This window comes from Ramularia collo-cygni (assembly GCF_900074925.1).
Source record: "Ramularia collo-cygni strain URUG2 genome assembly, contig: RCC_scaffold08, whole genome shotgun sequence".
Classification (NCBI taxonomy): Eukaryota; Fungi; Ascomycota; class Dothideomycetes; order Mycosphaerellales; family Mycosphaerellaceae; genus Ramularia; species Ramularia collo-cygni.
This window is the reverse complement of record NW_019716262.1, coordinates 45,740-62,660: the sequence shown is the minus strand read 5'-3', so window position 1 is coordinate 62,660 and position 16,921 is coordinate 45,740. Positions and strand designations below refer to the sequence as shown.

The following is a 16,921-nucleotide window of genomic DNA, read 5'->3' as shown; positions in this document are numbered from 1 at the left end:
AGCTCATCGCTAAAACAAGGACTCATCACTATCGCACTCATCCTCATTCTCGTCATGCTCGTGCTCCTCATCGACTTCATTGATTCCATTTGTGAGATGACCTCCGTTGGCTCCGTCAATTCCATCGACTCCGTTGGAGCCATTGGCTTCATTGACTCCATCGACTCCATCGACTCCGTTCGACACCACCAACGCGCTGCTACGCCTGTCTCTGAGCGGCTTGCCGTTCCACTCCACGGACGCCTGTCTGCTGCCAGGAAGATATTCGTCCGGCCTCTTCCCCATCTCACGGCGCCAAACAGCATGGATCTCATCGTGAATGTCCATCAGCTTGCGAAGGAAGCTGACAGGGTTGGCCTTTTCCACCTCGGTTTTGGCCATCTGCGCGAACTGTCGAGCAGCCTCGAGACAGTCGATCTAGAGGTAATCAGCAGGTCACTACACGACGACCGCTAATGCGTCCTTACCTTGCCATTCTGGTCAAACGAGCTGAATGCGCAAACCATGCGGTATTCAGCGTGTTTCGTATTGATGCGATGGGCGTATGTCTGAACGTCGGTGTAGCGAACCGTGGGAATCGAGAGAATATCGGCGTGAGTGTTGTTCAACCTCCGGCAAGCCCTTTCGCAGGCCGCTTCTCCACCGGCGGGAAGATCATCGTAACCGGCATACCAGTCACGGCGGTACGATAGTGCTTCGTGCCGGTATACTCTCTCGCGCATCAACGCAATTTTCCTCTCCTCTTCACCTCCATCAAGCGCCCTGAACGTCGAGCCTTGGACGAAGTAGCGAGGCATGATCGGAGAAAGAGATTGAGCGGTGGATGGCTCGATGAAAGGCATGGTTGAGATTCGGTGTGAATTGGTTGCTGTTTTTGAATTGATTGCTTGATGTTGGATGTTGATGCGCGATTAGAAGAATGATGCTTTGATTGAGAGAAGAAGGGAAGGATGGAAAGGTGTGGGTAGGTATGCATCATGTCGAGAGAAGTCACTCTTGCGAGATTGGGAAGCCTCTCCCGGGAGACTAGCACGCATCTGTCCTCCCACCGGACATGACTACCTTACTTTCTATTATATGACACCGAAACGAGAGGTAAGTACCTAGCGATAGAGTGGCTTCAACGGCGCAAGGGTATCATGGCACTTATCTTGTATCAACATCCCAAGTGTCACAAATCGCCGATAATGTTTTTTTGGTGTCATCTCTCATGATGCATCATTCATCCATCCCGTTCACCATTTGGCTTCTTTGGTGGCCAGGAATCTATTGAGGATCGCCACGTTCTTCTCCAAGCTTACAAGCCAATCGTCCAGCTCCTTGCTCACTCTCGCCTGCTGTGGCTCATCGGCCAGCTTGGCATAAAAGTCCTTTCGGTAGGGCGTAGCGCTCATGGCGGCGGAAAAGATGGGCTTGATGAACATGGAGTGGTGGGGCTTGAGTGTCTTGCCGTAAGCCTCACGGAAGGAAACTGACAGTTCGTCGTTTGTGTTGCTCAGGTTGTGGCGGAGACCTTGGGCGGTGAAGTCCAAAGCTCTGTGAAGGTGTGAGATGTAATTCTCAGCCAGCCGCGGATATTGCATACCTTGTCAGCCACAACAAGCCCTCGGTGGCCGTGTGCTTCTTGCTCTTCAACTCGTTGCGCACCAAGTCCTGCAGCGTCTCGGAATCGACGGGACTCTCCAGCTGGCGAGTTCGGACCTTCTGGATGTTGCCCGTCATATCGCTCTTGACGGGCTTGAAGGCAGTGCTGCCGAGCACATCGAATAGAGCCGTCACGGCATCAGCGGCCTCGAGGAATTCGGCGGTGGGAATGGCCTCGTCGTCTTTGATGTGGACATCGTTGAACGACTTCTTGCCGTCAAAGTACGTGCCTGAGATGGGTTGGACTTGTGAGACTTTGAATATGGAGCTTCTACGTACCACCAGGAGGATATGCTGCCATTGTGGTTGAAATTGTGTGGATTAGATGAGGGAATCTGGAATGTTGTTGGTGTCCAGGAGTAGACAGACGGTGAAGGTCGCATTGGACCCTTGCGCGGATCCTTTTAGGTGGGGGAAGACGCCAGGCCTGTACGACATGATACACCCAACACATCAATAATGTTGAAGCATAACTCACCAGACATCGAGGCACGGGCGTATCACGACGTCAACACTGAAGTTTTCGATAAAGGTGCTACAGATAGGTCTGTACGTTCGTTTGAGTATACTTCAACAAACACAGGGGCAGAAACACATGATACAGAAGGCATGTTGGTGGGGTAGATTGTATGAATATGTACACTTCTAAGGAAAACGAAATCTAATCTTCTAGCCGATTCCCATCAGCTAACAGGTGTGGCCCGTTGTGTAGACGGAGTATAGCTGAGCAAAATAATCACATCCGTTGACAGAATCAACAGACTTGGTGTCGCCGACTTCATACACCATGAATCCATCAAAGTTTTGGACGCCCTTTGAAGCTTCATACACGTTCGGAAGGCTATCGACAGGGATGAACTCGGGAGCCTCTTGCTGGTTGCCGGGAATGCCGACGAGAAGTTTGGCATTCTTGGACGCACCATTGGCGATGACGCCGGGCCACTTGTCGAGGTTGAAGCGGTCGGAGCCATCATTGGCGTAAGCAGCGGCGCAGTCGTTGTTGTAGAACTGAATCCAGAGGTAGTCATACTGGGCCTGGTTGATAGAGTTGCCCATGTTGATGTCCATGTTGCGTTCTTGGTTCAGGTAGCACTGGGGAGCTCCACCGATGTAGTACTTGTTGGCAGTGTCGGCCTCGAAGGACTTGCGCAACGTATTGAGCATGTGTCCGAGGTAGCCGTTACCATCCTCATTGTAAGGGTTGGACTCGATGTCAATGTCCCACCCGTCGATTCGAACATTGCCAAGAGGCCTCTTGCTCAAATCCTGGACGGCGTTCGGCGCTCCGTATTGGTTCCACAGCGAATACGCCACTCCTTCGGCGTCCTGGTTGCTGTTTAATCCGAAGTCACCGTAACTACCAGGTAGACTCAGGAAGACCTTCTTGCCCATGGACTGGCATGTCCCGATGTCTTGCTCCAGTTGCTCGCAATTGTTGCTAGAGCCGTCTTCATTGATGTGGCAGTAGCCGAGGTCGCCATTTGGGGAGTGATTGTGGCCGAAGTTGGTGATGAATGCCAGGTTCAGAATATCAATGTGCTCATTGTCCGCACACCAGTCTGCCAGGTTGCCATCCGCTGGAGTTTCACCTCCATTGCCCTGGAAATTCCATKTTAGCCAACAATCTTTCTTGAGATCTAGATTTGGAACTTACCCAGTATGCAACGATTTCGGCCAAAGAGCCTTGAGCAGCAAGCGCAAGCAGGGCAATCTTGAAAGACATCGTCGCAATGGGAGTGTAAAGGAGATTCTAGAGTGCCTGGGTGATACTTACAGCTGAGCGCCATTGTCGCTGTTATATATATGCTTGAGAGTCTGTATGTCTGGGACGTCGGTCCTCAGGCGTCCTGGCTCTCGACATACGCACAATTTCCACCTACCTAATCAGGTACGTARCTTTGAAAGCGGTGGTCCTGAACTCCTGGATTGATGAGGCAACCAACAGTGCACCAACGTAATAGGAAAGGCTCGGAGGAATTCCTCATATCGGGAATCCAGTGTACCGATGCCCTATGGCGAAAAAGGTGTTGACGCTAGCTCGCAGCAGCACTATCGTTTAGGCGTGCTGTTGTCCTGTATGCTGGACTGATTAGGCTAGGCATCAGAAGGATCAAAGGACATTCGGCGTTGTCGATCTTCCACCACAAGGGTCAAGCTTCGAGGAAGCTTTTCACCAAGCACATGCGAGATGCCCACGTGCGAACGCTAGGTCGTCTTAATGCCTTGGCAATTGAAGTTTCGAGATCCACCGGGACGCCTGACAAACGCCTCCAACGCAAGAGTCGGGCCTAACGGGATCTCAGGTCTTGGAATTGATAGACGCAGTGCTGTTATTATGATATCGTGTCCCTTCAACTGAGCCAGCTTACTCATTGCGTGTCGATGGGCAAGCCCTTCGAGGGCTGCAGTAGCGCTTCTTAACCAACATCGTCCAGAATCGTCGATACGCTAACACGGAGGAACATGTCCGCGGCTTCGAAGCACTTCTGCCCTTGTGCATCGTCCGATGGTCTGATCTCCGAATCATTTAGACATCAGATGCCGGCAACATCTCCTTGACCATCTCAGTGTGCGATTTTCCGGATGCGGAGACTGCCCGCTCACGCAGCTGCGATTCTCGAGAAAGACGAACGGAACAGGGCCGATAGTAACGAACTTTTTCTGGAGTGTGTCTATCGAAAAAAGGCTTTGGATCATCCAAAGTCGCTCTGAAGGCCTTGAGGGGAGAGAACTGAAGTAAACACCATGGACGTTCGTGAGCCAACATCGTCCGGTCTTGACTCGTGTGGGAGGGGCAGAACTCCAATCTTCATATCTTCCGGCAGTCTTGGAACTGCTACGAAGCCTCCAGGGGGGTGAGGGTATCACGTGCCTGTAGCAACGTGGGGGCACCGCAAAGGTTGGCCGAATTACCATGCCGGAGAGATGGGTGGGGTTACCGCGTAAAAGATCAGCCTATTCCCTGTGAGTGCTTCTGGCTACAAGTGAAGATGGCTCCATCGCAATTGTTTGCCTAACGTATCGCTTCTTCCTTCTCTGTTACAAATTCTTTCATCATGACCACTTACAAGATTGCCTCTATTCCGGGAGATGGAATCGGAACAGAGATCACCGAGGCCGCTGAGAAAGTCCTTGACAAACTGGCCGAGGTAGTAGGAATCTCCAAGTTCGAATGGACGACCTTCGATTGGTCTTCAAAGGCTTACCTAGAGCGTGGCTGGTACATGCCTGAAGATGGCATGCAGCAGCTTGCAAAGCATGATGCTATCTAGTTCGTAATCTCCAGCCGATCCATTCAGTATCACCACTTATCCTTGTTTAGCTTCGGCGCAGTAGGATGGCCAAACGTAGCAGATCATATTTCTCTCTGGAGCCTGATTCTTCCGATCAGGAAGTACAACAACCAATATGTTAATGTTCGCCCAACCAGGATCCTTCCTGGCACCACGGCTCCGCTGGCGCAATGTCAGAAGAGACCACAGGATCTCGACTGGGTGATCATCAGAGAGAACAGCGAAGGAGAGTACGCTGGGCAGGGCGGTACCACACACGATAATTCTCCTCACACAGTTGCCACTGAAGTGGCCATCTTCACACGTGTCGGTATTGAACGCATTATGCGATTCGCGTTCGAAACGGCAAAGAGCAGGCCTCGGAAGAAGTTGACTATGGTCACCAAGTCAAACGCCCAACGTCATGGAATGGTGCTATGGGACAAAGTCTTCTATGAGGTTGCAAAGGATTATGAAGGCATTGTTGAGCACGACAAAATGCTGGTCGATGCGATGACTGTGAGGATGGTGAACAAACCCGAGAGCTTAGACACAATCGTGGCCACCAACCGTAAGTTATTCCCTTGGGCGGAGGGAAGCAGGCTTTGCTGACCCCACTCTCAAGTACACGCCGACATCTTGTCTGATCTGGCCGCCGCCTTGGCCGGATCCATTGGTATTGCGCCGTCTTCCAACCTCGATCCAACTCGGCAGTATCCTTCTATGTTTGAGCCCATACATGGCTCGGCACCAGACATTGTAAGCTTATCGGAGTGTGGACGGCGGAGAGCATGTTTTGAGCCTTCTCCTCTGTCCCTCGAAGGTGCGGGACACAAGCTGATTTCGCGCTTTAGGCAGGGCAGGGCATTGCAAATCCAGTGGGAGCATTTTGGTCAGCAGCTGAAATGGTTCGATGGATTGGTAAAGGTTCACTCGATCATGTTGCTGATGACTTCATGAAGGCCATTGAGGCCGTGACCAGCAACATAGAGACCAGGACACGTGATATGGGTGGTTCGGCGAGCACCCAACAGGTTACCGATGCTGTGCTCAAGCAGATCGAGGTCATCTTCGGTGAAAAGTAGATGTGCATCGGCAGGTTTGGCGGTGGGCATTTCGGGGGGGATGCTGAGAGTAGTCCGAAATAGGAGACGTCCACAGTCCAGTAAGACGACGCTGCGTCATTACTCATGAGGGAGTCCAACATGTGGCGTCTGCATCGATAACCTCTTTACCGGGCACGACCTTCGTTCGGCCTTTCCATCCCTTCCAGGGGGTCTGTCCAAATTGTCTCAATGGCCAGAGAATACTCACAGCTTTGCCAGTAATCAGACTGCGCGAGATTGGACCATATGCGTTGCTATCCTGCGTCTTGCGCCAGTTATCGCCTTCCACCCACACATGTCCGGGTGGAATCACCACTCTGCCTCCATTCTGTGCGTACATGACATCCCATCGCTTGCCTGCTTCGCTTGGCCGCCCGTTCTGTGCATCTGCTGGTCTTCGTCGAGGGTCGAGTAAGACTGTGTCTCCACCCAGAGCGACCACCCGCTTGGTTGCCATGCCCTCGGCTCTATGAGGTGTGCTGAACAGCACGACGTCGCCGCGGGTCAGGTTTCGGGTAGGCAGATGTTTTCGCCATAGAACTGTGTCCATGGCCCCAGAGCTCCCAAAGGCCGGCGAAAGCGTGGGCGCCATGGACTCCCCGGTAATCTGGGTCATGTCGCAGAAGTTGTCCTTAACGAAGATCCACGAGCTGACTGCAAAGAGAAGGTAGACACCCTCACGCTTGAGGTATGATGCCTTGGTACGAGCATGGCCAGACATGAGGACTCGGCTATGTCACCKCAGTCGGTGGGTCAGTAGAATCGCGCGCAAGACTACGGCCCAGCGGAAGTTGCACGGCGACTCTTCCTCGAGAGTGCTCGCTTCACAAGACTGCCAAGATATGTGAAAGTGCTCCTCATACACGTGAAGACGGGGCACCAGATCGTGGCATGCGGGGATGGTAAGCGAAGGGATCCTTATTCGCCGCGAGCTACGGTCTATKAGCGGCGCGGCTGCGGAATAGATCGTGATGGGGAGATGGTGACAAGATGTGGGAGAAGCACCCAGCTGGTGATGATGGTCGGCTGCTCTTGCCTTCGGGAACTCTCGGGGAGTTCGGCAACTTGCACGGCTCGTGTTGGTCATCATATCAACCTCATCCCAAAACACATGCACCGGCCCCACCGCAGTCTCGACCACAATCAGCAGCACTAGCAGCGACTTCACGCCATCTCACAGCCATATGGTCGCTTTGGAAGTCGCCTTGTAAGCATTTCTGGTGCTCTCCGAGCATTCCAATCGGTGGGTGTGACCTCATATCTACGGTTGAGTCACTCCTCCCTCACCACTGCCGGCATCATAAATCTCTGGGGGGCGTCTGTAAGCCCTGAGATTGTAATCTCACCCTCCATCACAAATCCTGCCCTCCAGTGAGCAGCGATGCCTACACAAAGACCATCCTTTCTTGGAAACTTCTTGGCGGCATTCCGCGCTCACTCACAACCTCTGCCAAAGTCCTCGGCGCCCATATCTTCCAGCGCAAGCGTCGCAGCATCGACTACCATATGGGCTGCGGCACCGCAAAAATCCCCATCTCCAGGTCCAGAGGCAACTGCCACCGCTCCGAAGCCGATCAATCAAAAGACGAATGCATATAACGCAGCGAGCACAACAGCGGCGCAGGACCGGCAGCTAGTTGCGTCATTATCGCCCCTTCAGCACAATGTGAGCCCACAAACACATCTGCCCAGATCACCACCTTCGCCCGGTCTGCCTACATACGGGCCCGCAAACAAGCCACAACAGAGCTATCCGTCAGCTCAGGACGTGCGACGGCGCTCTCGGAGGGGCAGCGATAGTAGTTCCGATTCTGGAGGCTTTCGTGAGGTACGGAGCGGCTCCGAAAGATGGTTCATCGGAGGGTTGWCTGCCACGGGCGAAGAGCGATACTACAAGCTAAGCATGGTCAAGCGAGACAAATCGGCGGATCGCATTTCGACGGACCAAATGAGTTTATGAATATGAACGGGTCGAAACAGGCTATGGCCTCTCTGGCGCAGTGAGTCTACATCATTGGCGATCGACGAGAGCAGCAAGGCAACTCGAAGTGGAAATGGTTGTACAAACCGTCATAAATTGGCACGAATGGAGTCTGGCGCGGATTCTGAGACATTCTAGAAGCTGCATGGTAAATTGCCTGGCTTCGAGAAGCTCCTTTGTCCTAAACAACCGCTCAATATCCTTCCTCTATTGCTCAGCAGATGCCAATGGAGATCATCCAAGCGGCGTGTGCGCCGTGCACCTCTTTCCCAGGAGCATCATCTGCACTGGTAAAGCTGATCACGTCAGGTCCGGTGGCTTGACCTGAGGTCACTACGCTGGAAACATGCCACACGACAGCCAGAGAGCGACTAAGATGCGTCGAGCTGGTCGTTCTTTGGCAAAGTTCATCGGGGTTGCAAGCAAGTGTTCTCCTCTCCAGCAGCACGTCAGGATGGCGTTCCTCCGGTCAAAATATCACACCGGCACAGCATAATGCTTTATGTGTGGCTCTTCCATCGCTCCAAATCCATGCCCAGTCACTTTTGGAATCGACAGCTTTTCCGTCTCCTCCGCCTTCGGCTTATTTGACAGCTCAGACACACGAGACATTAAGGCGACCACGCRAGCTCACACTAATTCCGCGTGGCCATAGCTGGGTAGAAAATGGCACGGCTGGAAGTCCGATGTCTGTGCTTGCGCTGGCTTTCTCGAATGCTCGCGACCAATCGCTTTCCACATCAGTGCGAGGCGCTGGTCCTCCCAAGCGTCGAACCTCGTGTGAAAGCCACCCAATTCCAGCCACCAATGCACACCGCGTCAGTACATGACTGAAAGGGGGCGTTACACACGCTTGGGATGTCCTTCTGGAAGGCGTTTCTGGAAGACGCATGGAAGCCTGACCGAGCACAAAGATCCTTGGAGACATATGACATGTCGCCTTCTGAGGAACCAGGCGTATGGARTAAGCGATGGAGTGATCTTTGAGAGCCTGGACTACATGCTGCCAGTCTACCGGGGGTCTGCTGGGCGCAAACGCCATGCCTTTGCTGGGACAAGACAGTAGCCTATGAAGATGTCTGTGTGGTCGGTCATAGAATGAGAGTGCAGATATAAGAAATGTGGATCGCCCTTTCAGCTTCCAACAGACATCAATTCTACTCTCAACCGGATTAACAGAACTTTTCTACCAAACAAAACAAACACAACATGTCTCTGTTGAGCCTACCACGGGAGATACGGGACAGTATGTACAGCCCGCTCAGCTTCACGGCGCCCAAGCCAACCGACTTTCCAGTGATCATGGCCACCGTAGTCGTTAATGATCAACCATTCCGCATCAATTCGATACTATCCAAGCACGACGTTGTCGCAAAGTCCAGTGCAGGCATTCGGCAATCCTGCCGCCAAATCCGTGCCGAGTATGCACAAATCCTCCGGAGAGCAGCATTCACACCGGGAACCAAGACTGTTGCACCAGTCTTCAATTTCGACTTTGGAGAGATGATCACATTTGCCAAGACGCTGAAACCTCACGAGATTTCCGCCGCCAACCGCAATCAAAACCTCTTGGTAAACTTGTTCCTGTTCGACGTCAAGGCACTGGATGCTCAACGACTCCTGCAATGGGTTCAACTGTGCGAGACCATTGGACTGGAGGTGAGCTATGTCTTACAATGGACAGCTCATGACATCAACCAATCCAAGGAGATCGAGGTGGTGATTGGAGATTATCGCGAGGGGAGGAAGATTGTGAAGGCTCTCACCGCGAAGTCGTCGGTGGCTTGGAACTGGGATAAATACACGTCGAACCTAAAGCAACGCGATTGAGTCGATACTTGGAGGGACATGGTCTGTACATAGGCAGCCGGTAGATATAGAGTGTCACTAGACAAATTCCTGTACGAAGCACTTTGTACCCGATGGACAAGGAGAGGTCATAAAGGGCTTAGCGCCGTTATCTCACTCTAAGATATTCCTCTATCACTAGAAGGCGCGTGTGAGAAGGAGGCAGTTAGGCCATTTTCGAAGCGTCGTCTTATCACTTCGCACTAGCCATTCCACGCCGGCAGACGAGACAGGACGTCTTCATCAAGCAACCTCATCAAGCGAAACTCTCTCGGCCGTCAATGGTATACGCGTCGTACGAGTCTCGCCGCTATTGCGGATGTCGTAGACGTCCCATGCCGCAGTTTCGACAATGGTGGTATGATGTCGGGGACCGTGATCGCAGTGCGCTTTTCGGGTGGTCATTCGATGCTTCACTTGGTCAGTCAAACAAAAGTCAGCTATTCCAGTTGGATACGTACGGGGCAACGAGATCGCAGTAAATTTGTTGAGAGGTGAAATCTGATAGATATGTATTAGGCCGTAGTTAAAGTGTTATCAGAATCTCAGGCTTCTCTTCGACAGCCGGAAGTTTCGAATCACAGGTACATGTACCATGGTTGCATCGTTTCGACAGCTTGCCGGCTCTCTTCTTAGTTAATCGACGTCTACGCTCGCGAAAGGTAGCTACAAGCGTTTCGATAAGCAGCCTTGCGGAGAGCCGGATGTCTAGTCGAATGGGGTCATCTTGGTCGTGTAGTATTTGTTGCAGAAAGTACAGCATCTTGAACCGTAGCAGGTGTGACGGCAACCTTCATTTCACCGGGCTCCTGGGCTCTTTGGAAAGGCCAATCTCGCGCATCCACAATCCTGAAAGACTTATGAAGAGCGGGCGGACGAGATACAGTATACTCTCACTATGATCGTGGACACCGGTTCTGCCTCGATCAGATGCACGCTTTGCTTTCAGGTCATCCAGCTCGGTTTGTCTTCAGTAGCGCTTTGTGACTTCTCCCAAGGTTTCTTCCTGCCTTGCGCCTGTTGATCAGAGGCCTGCCCTTCTAGTATGGTATCAGGAATGTCTTTGATCCCAGGAATCGGCTTGCCCTCAGCAATCATATCACAAATCTCAGCAAAGCTTGCGGGCTTGGGCGCGTCTCCCATGCCACCGTCTGCTTGCTCTGCCTGAGATGAGGCTGTCTCTCCATTTGTGCCGTAATTGGTGTTGTCCGCTGCTCCTTCCTGCCTCTGAGACTCCACCCAGTTCTTATATCCGTCAAAATCTACTGCAGCTCCAGCTTTACGGGCATAGTAGTAGCACTTTGCCCTCAACGTGAGATGTTCAACCTGCTGCGGATCTTGCACGGAGCCCAGAATAGCTCTCAGTCCGCCTTGAAACTCTTGGTCTTCGGCCCAAGGATAGTTATCCAGCTGTTGGAATAGCAGCGTGCTGTCAGACGGTTCCACTGCCTGAGATGCCATGACGAGTGCATGTGTGTTGGGAGGGATGTGCTGTGTTGGGTGGCAGCCTCAGTGACGGGCGGTGCGAGCCTAGCAACTAGCTCCTTAACAAGCTTAGCCGGAATCCGCATACATAAAAACAGAGCTTCGCACATTGATATTGAATTCTTCCTCGACACTTCCTTCGCTCTCAGCTCAAGGACTTGCTCTGTCTTTTCCGTGCGGGCGAAGGCCTACCTGGCTGGTGGTGAGCAACGTCTTTCCATTCCATCTCTTTGCTTCACGTGGAGCTTCGTCTTGCCGTGCCAAGACTGGAAGAGCTCAAACTCGCCGTTGCACCTGCATCTGTCCTTTAATCATCACCTTCACCCTTCACTTTTCGCTCTCTACACCACCATCACCACCACTGCATCTCCTCCCCACCTCATCACACGCGTCGCGCTGCCGCCACGATGAGCGAGTACATCGGCAGTCGCATATCGCTTGTCAGCAAAAGCGAGATTCGGTTCGCGCCCCCTCCCCCTCCGACCTCCGCGCGCGTCGGACATACCGCTGACAGGTGTCCAGATACGAGGGCACTCTCGTCAAAATCGACAGCGAAACCGCGACAGTCTCCCTGCAAGAAGTGCAATGCCACGGCACCGAGGGCCGCAAGAACAACCCCAATGAGGAAATCCCAGGATCCGACTCTGTCTACGATGGCATTGTCTTTCGCGGCAGCGATGTCAAGGACCTGACCATTGTCGCGCCACCCAAGGAGAACCGCCCGCCGCAGCAGCAGATGCCCAATGATCCAGCGATCCTGTCARTACGTATGCTCCCCATCTCCCGCAAACACCTCGAAACACTCCCATTACCTGATGAAATACTTTGGATGTAAATCAAACACTACCGATGGCGCAAAAACCATGTGGAAATTTTCCTTGTTGCCTTCCTTCTGATATTTGGGACACCTCACTTTGCCTTGAAAGAGAATTGGTGTGCAGTACAGCTCGCTAACTTGCACCTCAGCAACCCGAACCCGTCGCACCACCCCACACGCAACAACAGCATCCATCGCAGCAGCAGAATCAGTTCCGAGGGCCACAACCACCCTATCCCCAGCAGCAACAGCAGTATGGATACCCAGGACCGCCGCCAAATCAGTTCCAGCAACATCCCAGGTTTCAAGGTCCGGGTGGTGCACATGGCTTTCCTGGACAACCAGGTGCAGTGCCAGGTTATGGGATGGGATACGGTCCACCACAGCCGCCACCAGGATATGGTATGGGCTACGGACCTCCACCAGGTCAAGGCTTCCCACCAGGACCGTTTCCCCCCCAACAGCAGCCCATCGGTCCTCCTGGCCAGCAGATGGGTCCACCTCCCAATGGTCAGCAACAGAGACCACCGCAGCAAACGCCAAGCCAGCAACGGCAAGCCCCGATCGGTAGCAAGCAAAACACGCCGCAGCCAGCGAGCTCGCAAGCTCCCCCACCTGACGCTCCCGCGCCTGCTGAGATGTCCGAATTGTCTACTACTCCTGCACCATCGTCTGGAAAGACCCCCGCTGGCCCTCCACCGCCGATCGAGTCGAAGCCACCAGCCGCCGCTGCAAATGCTCCGTCCAAGGCGAACCAAGCYCCTCCGCCCGCCGTTCCAAAGCCCGCCAACAAGACTAGCAATCGAGTAGCCGTGCCTTTGGCGATGGGCAGTCCAGCTGCCAGACAGCAACCAAAGCCTGCTGCTCCTGCCCAAACTCCTCCGGTTGCGGCACAGGCACCGCAACCGCAGCCGCCTCAGACGAAGGCATCGGCTACTGATGCTGCGACTGCTGCAGTGGCAGCTGCAATGGCCAAGCTCGGTGCAACGAACCGTCCAAGCGGTGGCGTGGAGAACCTCACTCAGAAGGTGTCTCAAATGAGAGTCGATGAMGCGCAGTTCAGAGGACGAGGACGTGGCCGAGGTGGTCCAGGGCCGCGTGGAGGTAGACACGAAGGCGGACAGAAGAATGTTGAGGTTCCGAAAGAGGATTACGATTTCGAGACGGCGAACGCCAAATTCAACAAGAGGGAACTCGCGAAGGAGGCGATTGCTTCGGGCAGTCCGTTGGGAAGTCCTACTAATGATGCATTCCCATCCAGTGCCAACGGGCATGGGGGTGATGAAGATGTCGTGATCCCACCAAAACCTTCAAACGAGAAGGGCTATGACAAGAAGTCATCCTTCTTCGACAACATCAGCAGCGACCTCAAGGATCGTACCGAGCAACAACAGACCAGTGAATTTGTTGATGGAAGGGCCATGCGACGAGACGAAAGAAACAGAAACATGGAGACTTTTGGCCAGGGGAGCGTCGATGGCGGATTCCGTGGCAGAGGTCGCGGACGCGGCCGTGGATTTGGGGGACGCGGTCGGGGCTACCATGGTGGTGGACGTGGAGGGGTTGAGGGGGGTGATCGTGGCGGCTTCAGGGGTCGTGGTGGTAGAAATCAGGGCGGCGAAGCTTTTGCCGCTGTTTGACAGCTCTGCTTTCCATCCAAGGTTGGGCCGTATGAGATAAGCACGCCAGGTCTGCGTGTTGCTCCTGTTGTATCATAGAACGTGGCCTTCACGAGCAGAATAACCGATGAACGTGTTACGAAGGCTTGCCTCGCTGGCAGATCAATAACGCTGCTTGTCTGGTCATTCACTACGGCGGCTTGCGAACTTTCTCTGTCACAATTTCTTTCCGTGATGACTTGGCCTCGCACATTTCGTGCAGGATAGAGTSAGAGGGGGGGTTGTTGCGACAACGACGTTAAGCATGGAGCAGCACCACTCCACATGGTTTGTTGACTCTGCAAGCAAAAAGGTACTCGCGAGCAGGTCCAGGTTTCTTCTTCACTTTTCTCGCACCTGCGTGTTTTGGTCACATAGAAATAATTGACTGGTCTACAGCAGACTGTCGTTGTAGTTCGAGAACAAATGTAAACGGTCGATCGTACGTTATGTCTATAAACAGTCCATCTGTTTGTCGGTCTATACAATCGTATGGACGATGATTGGAGCTACTCACTATCACTACTCCAGAAGTTGATTCCACCCAGATATCCATTCAAGTCACTCGATTTGCCTCAACCACGAGGTTGCACTTCGACTTTCAACTACCAGTGATTCATCTACCATAACAAATACCGTTCAAACAGTGCATGGCGTTCCACGACGGCTACCCCAACCCTAACCCTTACCGCGCCCAGCGTCTCAGCCTTGCGCGCGTGCAGCCCAAAACTTAGAACTACCGGTGAAGCTGCGGGACAACTCATATGGAAGCACATCCAATCATCGATCCCACTCCTTATCACACCGACGACACCGGATGTGCCATTTTGCACAGTATGAGGCCGAAAACGCCGACGACGATTGTAGATGCACACCGAGCAAGTAAAGTGGATGATGAATCTGGCCTGGCCGTTGGGCGTAGGGCTGAAAATTCGACTCTGCACGAGCAGCGTTTCTTCAAACCTTCTTGTAAGCCTAACTTATGTGGAGAAGAAAGTAGATACCCACAGACGAGGCTCGAGAATACTKCTGTACTAGGTTTCAGCCCCATTACAAAACAGGAACGTCGGCTCGCTCACTCCGCGGCGGAGGAATGTCGAGAAGCAAGCGACTACGAGTGTACGAACTTACGACATACGAGGCGGGTGGCGTTCTTTTAGGTCCCCCTTCGCGTGCTTTGTTGGCTTTGCATCTCCTAGAAGCATGTGCTCCGTAGGCAAATAATAGTGACGCGTGCTCTCATAATCTTCTGTAGTGCTGTAAGTGTATTCTCTCTTCACTTTTGTGTGTGTTCTTCTTGCGCTTTGACGTTGTACCTCTCGCGCAAGGTGCAACTTTTCGCCATGAGCAACAACGCATCCGGCGAGGTCTTCTATCCTTCATACGAAACTTGCAATGACGGGATTACGCCGCAATGTCCCGTCTCGGCCACCATTTATGGGTAAGCAGGTTCCTTACTGATGTTCGCCAGGGTGTACCTTGACCATCGTGTAGATACCGGCCGAATCTGGGACCTACGATTCTCTTTGCCGTGATTTTCTCAATCTGCGTCGTTCTGCAGGTCGTCTTTGGCATTCGTATGAAAGGATATGCCTTCCTGGCATGGATGTTCTTCGGAGTGGCGTTGGAGTGCACGGGTTGGTGGGCRCGAGTGGCCCTCTGGCAAGATGTCTGGAATTACGCAGCCATGATTGCCAGTTTGGCGGGTCTCATTATTGGTGAGTCTTTGTTGAGCTCCGAATGTATGGCCACTGACAACGTGAAGGTCCTAGTTTCATCAACGGAGCCATCAGTGTGACGTTCAAGCACATTATTTTGTACACCGGCGAGCAGCATTCCAAATGGTTGAGGGCGAAATGGTTTCCAGTGGTCTTCATCGGCACCGACTTTGTGGCGATCTTCATCCAAGCAGCAGGTGCTGGACTTTCAGCTGGAGCAACCGGCGGAGCAGAAACAGACCAAGCTCTGTTGGACGTCTCGTCTGCCATTCTCATCGCTGGTGTTGCGTTTCAGTTGGCGTAAGTGCCGTTCGTCTCGTCCAGTCTCGACACCGCGTGTCTAACTCTCGACTAGCAACATGATACTGTGCGGTGCGTACCTCGGATATGTTGCCTGGAATTATCGCAAGGCCAAGCAGAGCCATTCGTCAGCGGGAATCCCAAGTCCTTACGGTAAGTTTGATATGGTTTCGCTCGTCCAATTTCTTTGCTGATACCTTGCGCAGATGAAGCCAAAAAGCTGGACAGTCGAACTCGATTTCGATTCCATGTCTTCATCGCTGGACTTTGCACGGCATACTTCACCATCGTCATCAGATGTGCGTACCGTGTCCCGGAGATGGTCGATGGCTGGGGTGGTGCTCTGATGCAAGACGAACCGACATTTTTTGGCCTGGAGGGAACGATGCTRGCCATTGCGTGCATAGCCCTGACGGTTGCACATCCGTCGTTCTTCTTCACTCCGATGCAGCGTAAAAAGCCACGTCAGGCGCGGGAGGCGCAATCCAGCGATGGCGAGGCCGAGAAAGCTTCTCGGGAGCTTCAGTAGGCACTTTGATTCCGGTATTGGCATTATGCCGGAGTATGAATTTCAGCATCTGCGTATGAGCGTTTTGAGCAAACAGATCCAGAGACATCAAAGTCAGGGCGTGACGGAACAAATCTATAGAATATAAAGCGTGCAAAGAGCTCAGTCTTGTTGCGTGTTGACTCTAGCGGAGTGTCATCGTAGAATGCCTTCTTGTCATCTCTGCGTCTGTGTAGGGCGCCCTGCAGTCGGAGGGGTCATGAAAGGTACCTTCGACGTCTTTCAGTGGCATGCGATTTCGCTGGCATCCACATGTCTGAGGCCGGCATAGCAGGTGTTTGTTCTCAAATGTTGGTGAACTGCATTTAAGCCCCTTGGCCGAGCTCCTTCATCAAGAAGGTTCACCACAGATCGATCGGGTCCGTCCAAGATCCGAGATCGCGATCGCGCTTTGTCGCGTCGCGTCGCGTGGAAAATCAATGACGATGTCGCCCCAAAGCTCATTGACCATTGTGCTTGCTGGTAGATTACTCGCTGTGAATACACCAACGCTCCACAGGATTGTAGCCTCTAGACAGTAGCAT

General features: G+C 53.0%; 11 protein-coding genes; 5 read left to right on the top strand and 6 right to left on the bottom strand.

The window, feature by feature from the left end:
- Positions 1-9: 9 nt before the first annotated feature.
- On the bottom strand, positions 10-842 carry RCC_05555 (uncharacterized protein; the record flags this gene model as incomplete). XM_023770825.1 has 2 exons in its annotated part: positions 10-417; positions 468-842. 2 exons carry the CDS (start codon positions 840-842, stop codon positions 10-12), a joined length of 783 nt encoding a protein of 260 aa, XP_023626593.1.
- Positions 843-1,235: 393 nt separating this feature from the next.
- RCC_05554 (probable glycolipid transfer protein HET-C2) lies at positions 1,236-1,945 on the bottom strand (the record flags this gene model as incomplete). XM_023770824.1 has 3 exons in its annotated part: positions 1,236-1,536; positions 1,586-1,874; positions 1,924-1,945. The coding sequence occupies 3 exons, from the start codon at positions 1,943-1,945 to the stop codon at positions 1,236-1,238; spliced, it is 612 nt and encodes a 203-aa protein (XP_023626592.1).
- A 386-nt stretch (positions 1,946-2,331) lies between these two features.
- On the bottom strand, positions 2,332-3,367 carry RCC_05553 (related to class III chitinase ChiA2; the record flags this gene model as incomplete). XM_023770823.1 has 2 exons in its annotated part: positions 2,332-3,243; positions 3,299-3,367. 2 exons carry the CDS (start codon positions 3,365-3,367, stop codon positions 2,332-2,334), a joined length of 981 nt encoding a protein of 326 aa, XP_023626591.1.
- A 1,333-nt stretch (positions 3,368-4,700) lies between these two features.
- On the top strand, positions 4,701-6,001 carry RCC_05552 (probable isocitrate/isopropylmalate dehydrogenase; the record flags this gene model as incomplete). XM_023770822.1 has 4 exons in its annotated part: positions 4,701-4,915; positions 4,967-5,487; positions 5,542-5,675; positions 5,771-6,001. The coding sequence occupies 4 exons, from the start codon at positions 4,701-4,703 to the stop codon at positions 5,999-6,001; spliced, it is 1,101 nt and encodes a 366-aa protein (XP_023626590.1).
- Positions 6,002-6,104: 103 nt separating this feature from the next.
- RCC_05551 (uncharacterized protein) lies at positions 6,105-6,743 on the bottom strand (the record flags this gene model as incomplete). Its single annotated transcript, XM_023770821.1, has 1 exon — positions 6,105-6,743. The coding sequence occupies one exon, from the start codon at positions 6,741-6,743 to the stop codon at positions 6,105-6,107; it is 639 nt and encodes a 212-aa protein (XP_023626589.1).
- Positions 6,744-7,403: 660 nt separating this feature from the next.
- RCC_05550 (uncharacterized protein) lies at positions 7,404-7,982 on the top strand (the record flags this gene model as incomplete). Its single annotated transcript, XM_023770820.1, has 1 exon — positions 7,404-7,982. One exon carries the CDS (start codon positions 7,404-7,406, stop codon positions 7,980-7,982), a length of 579 nt encoding a protein of 192 aa, XP_023626588.1.
- Positions 7,983-9,212: 1,230 nt separating this feature from the next.
- Positions 9,213-9,833, top strand: RCC_05549 (uncharacterized protein; the record flags this gene model as incomplete). Its single annotated transcript, XM_023770819.1, has 1 exon — positions 9,213-9,833. The coding sequence occupies one exon, from the start codon at positions 9,213-9,215 to the stop codon at positions 9,831-9,833; it is 621 nt and encodes a 206-aa protein (XP_023626587.1).
- A 544-nt stretch (positions 9,834-10,377) lies between these two features.
- On the bottom strand, positions 10,378-10,614 carry RCC_05548 (uncharacterized protein; the record flags this gene model as incomplete). Its single annotated transcript, XM_023770818.1, has 1 exon — positions 10,378-10,614. One exon carries the CDS (start codon positions 10,612-10,614, stop codon positions 10,378-10,380), a length of 237 nt encoding a protein of 78 aa, XP_023626586.1.
- A 182-nt stretch (positions 10,615-10,796) lies between these two features.
- Positions 10,797-11,312, bottom strand: RCC_05547 (uncharacterized protein; the record flags this gene model as incomplete). The annotated part of the gene is made up of 1 exon (XM_023770817.1): positions 10,797-11,312. One exon carries the CDS (start codon positions 11,310-11,312, stop codon positions 10,797-10,799), a length of 516 nt encoding a protein of 171 aa, XP_023626585.1.
- A 431-nt stretch (positions 11,313-11,743) lies between these two features.
- On the top strand, positions 11,744-13,793 carry RCC_05546 (uncharacterized protein; the record flags this gene model as incomplete). XM_023770816.1 has 4 exons in its annotated part: positions 11,744-11,796; positions 11,859-12,103; positions 12,278-12,555; positions 12,618-13,793. 4 exons carry the CDS (start codon positions 11,744-11,746, stop codon positions 13,791-13,793), a joined length of 1,752 nt encoding a protein of 583 aa, XP_023626584.1.
- A 1,361-nt stretch (positions 13,794-15,154) lies between these two features.
- Positions 15,155-16,358, top strand: RCC_05545 (related to phospholipid-translocating ATPase; the record flags this gene model as incomplete). XM_023770815.1 has 5 exons in its annotated part: positions 15,155-15,252; positions 15,306-15,529; positions 15,577-15,829; positions 15,885-15,982; positions 16,036-16,358. 5 exons carry the CDS (start codon positions 15,155-15,157, stop codon positions 16,356-16,358), a joined length of 996 nt encoding a protein of 331 aa, XP_023626583.1.
- Positions 16,359-16,921: the final 563 nt, after the last annotated feature.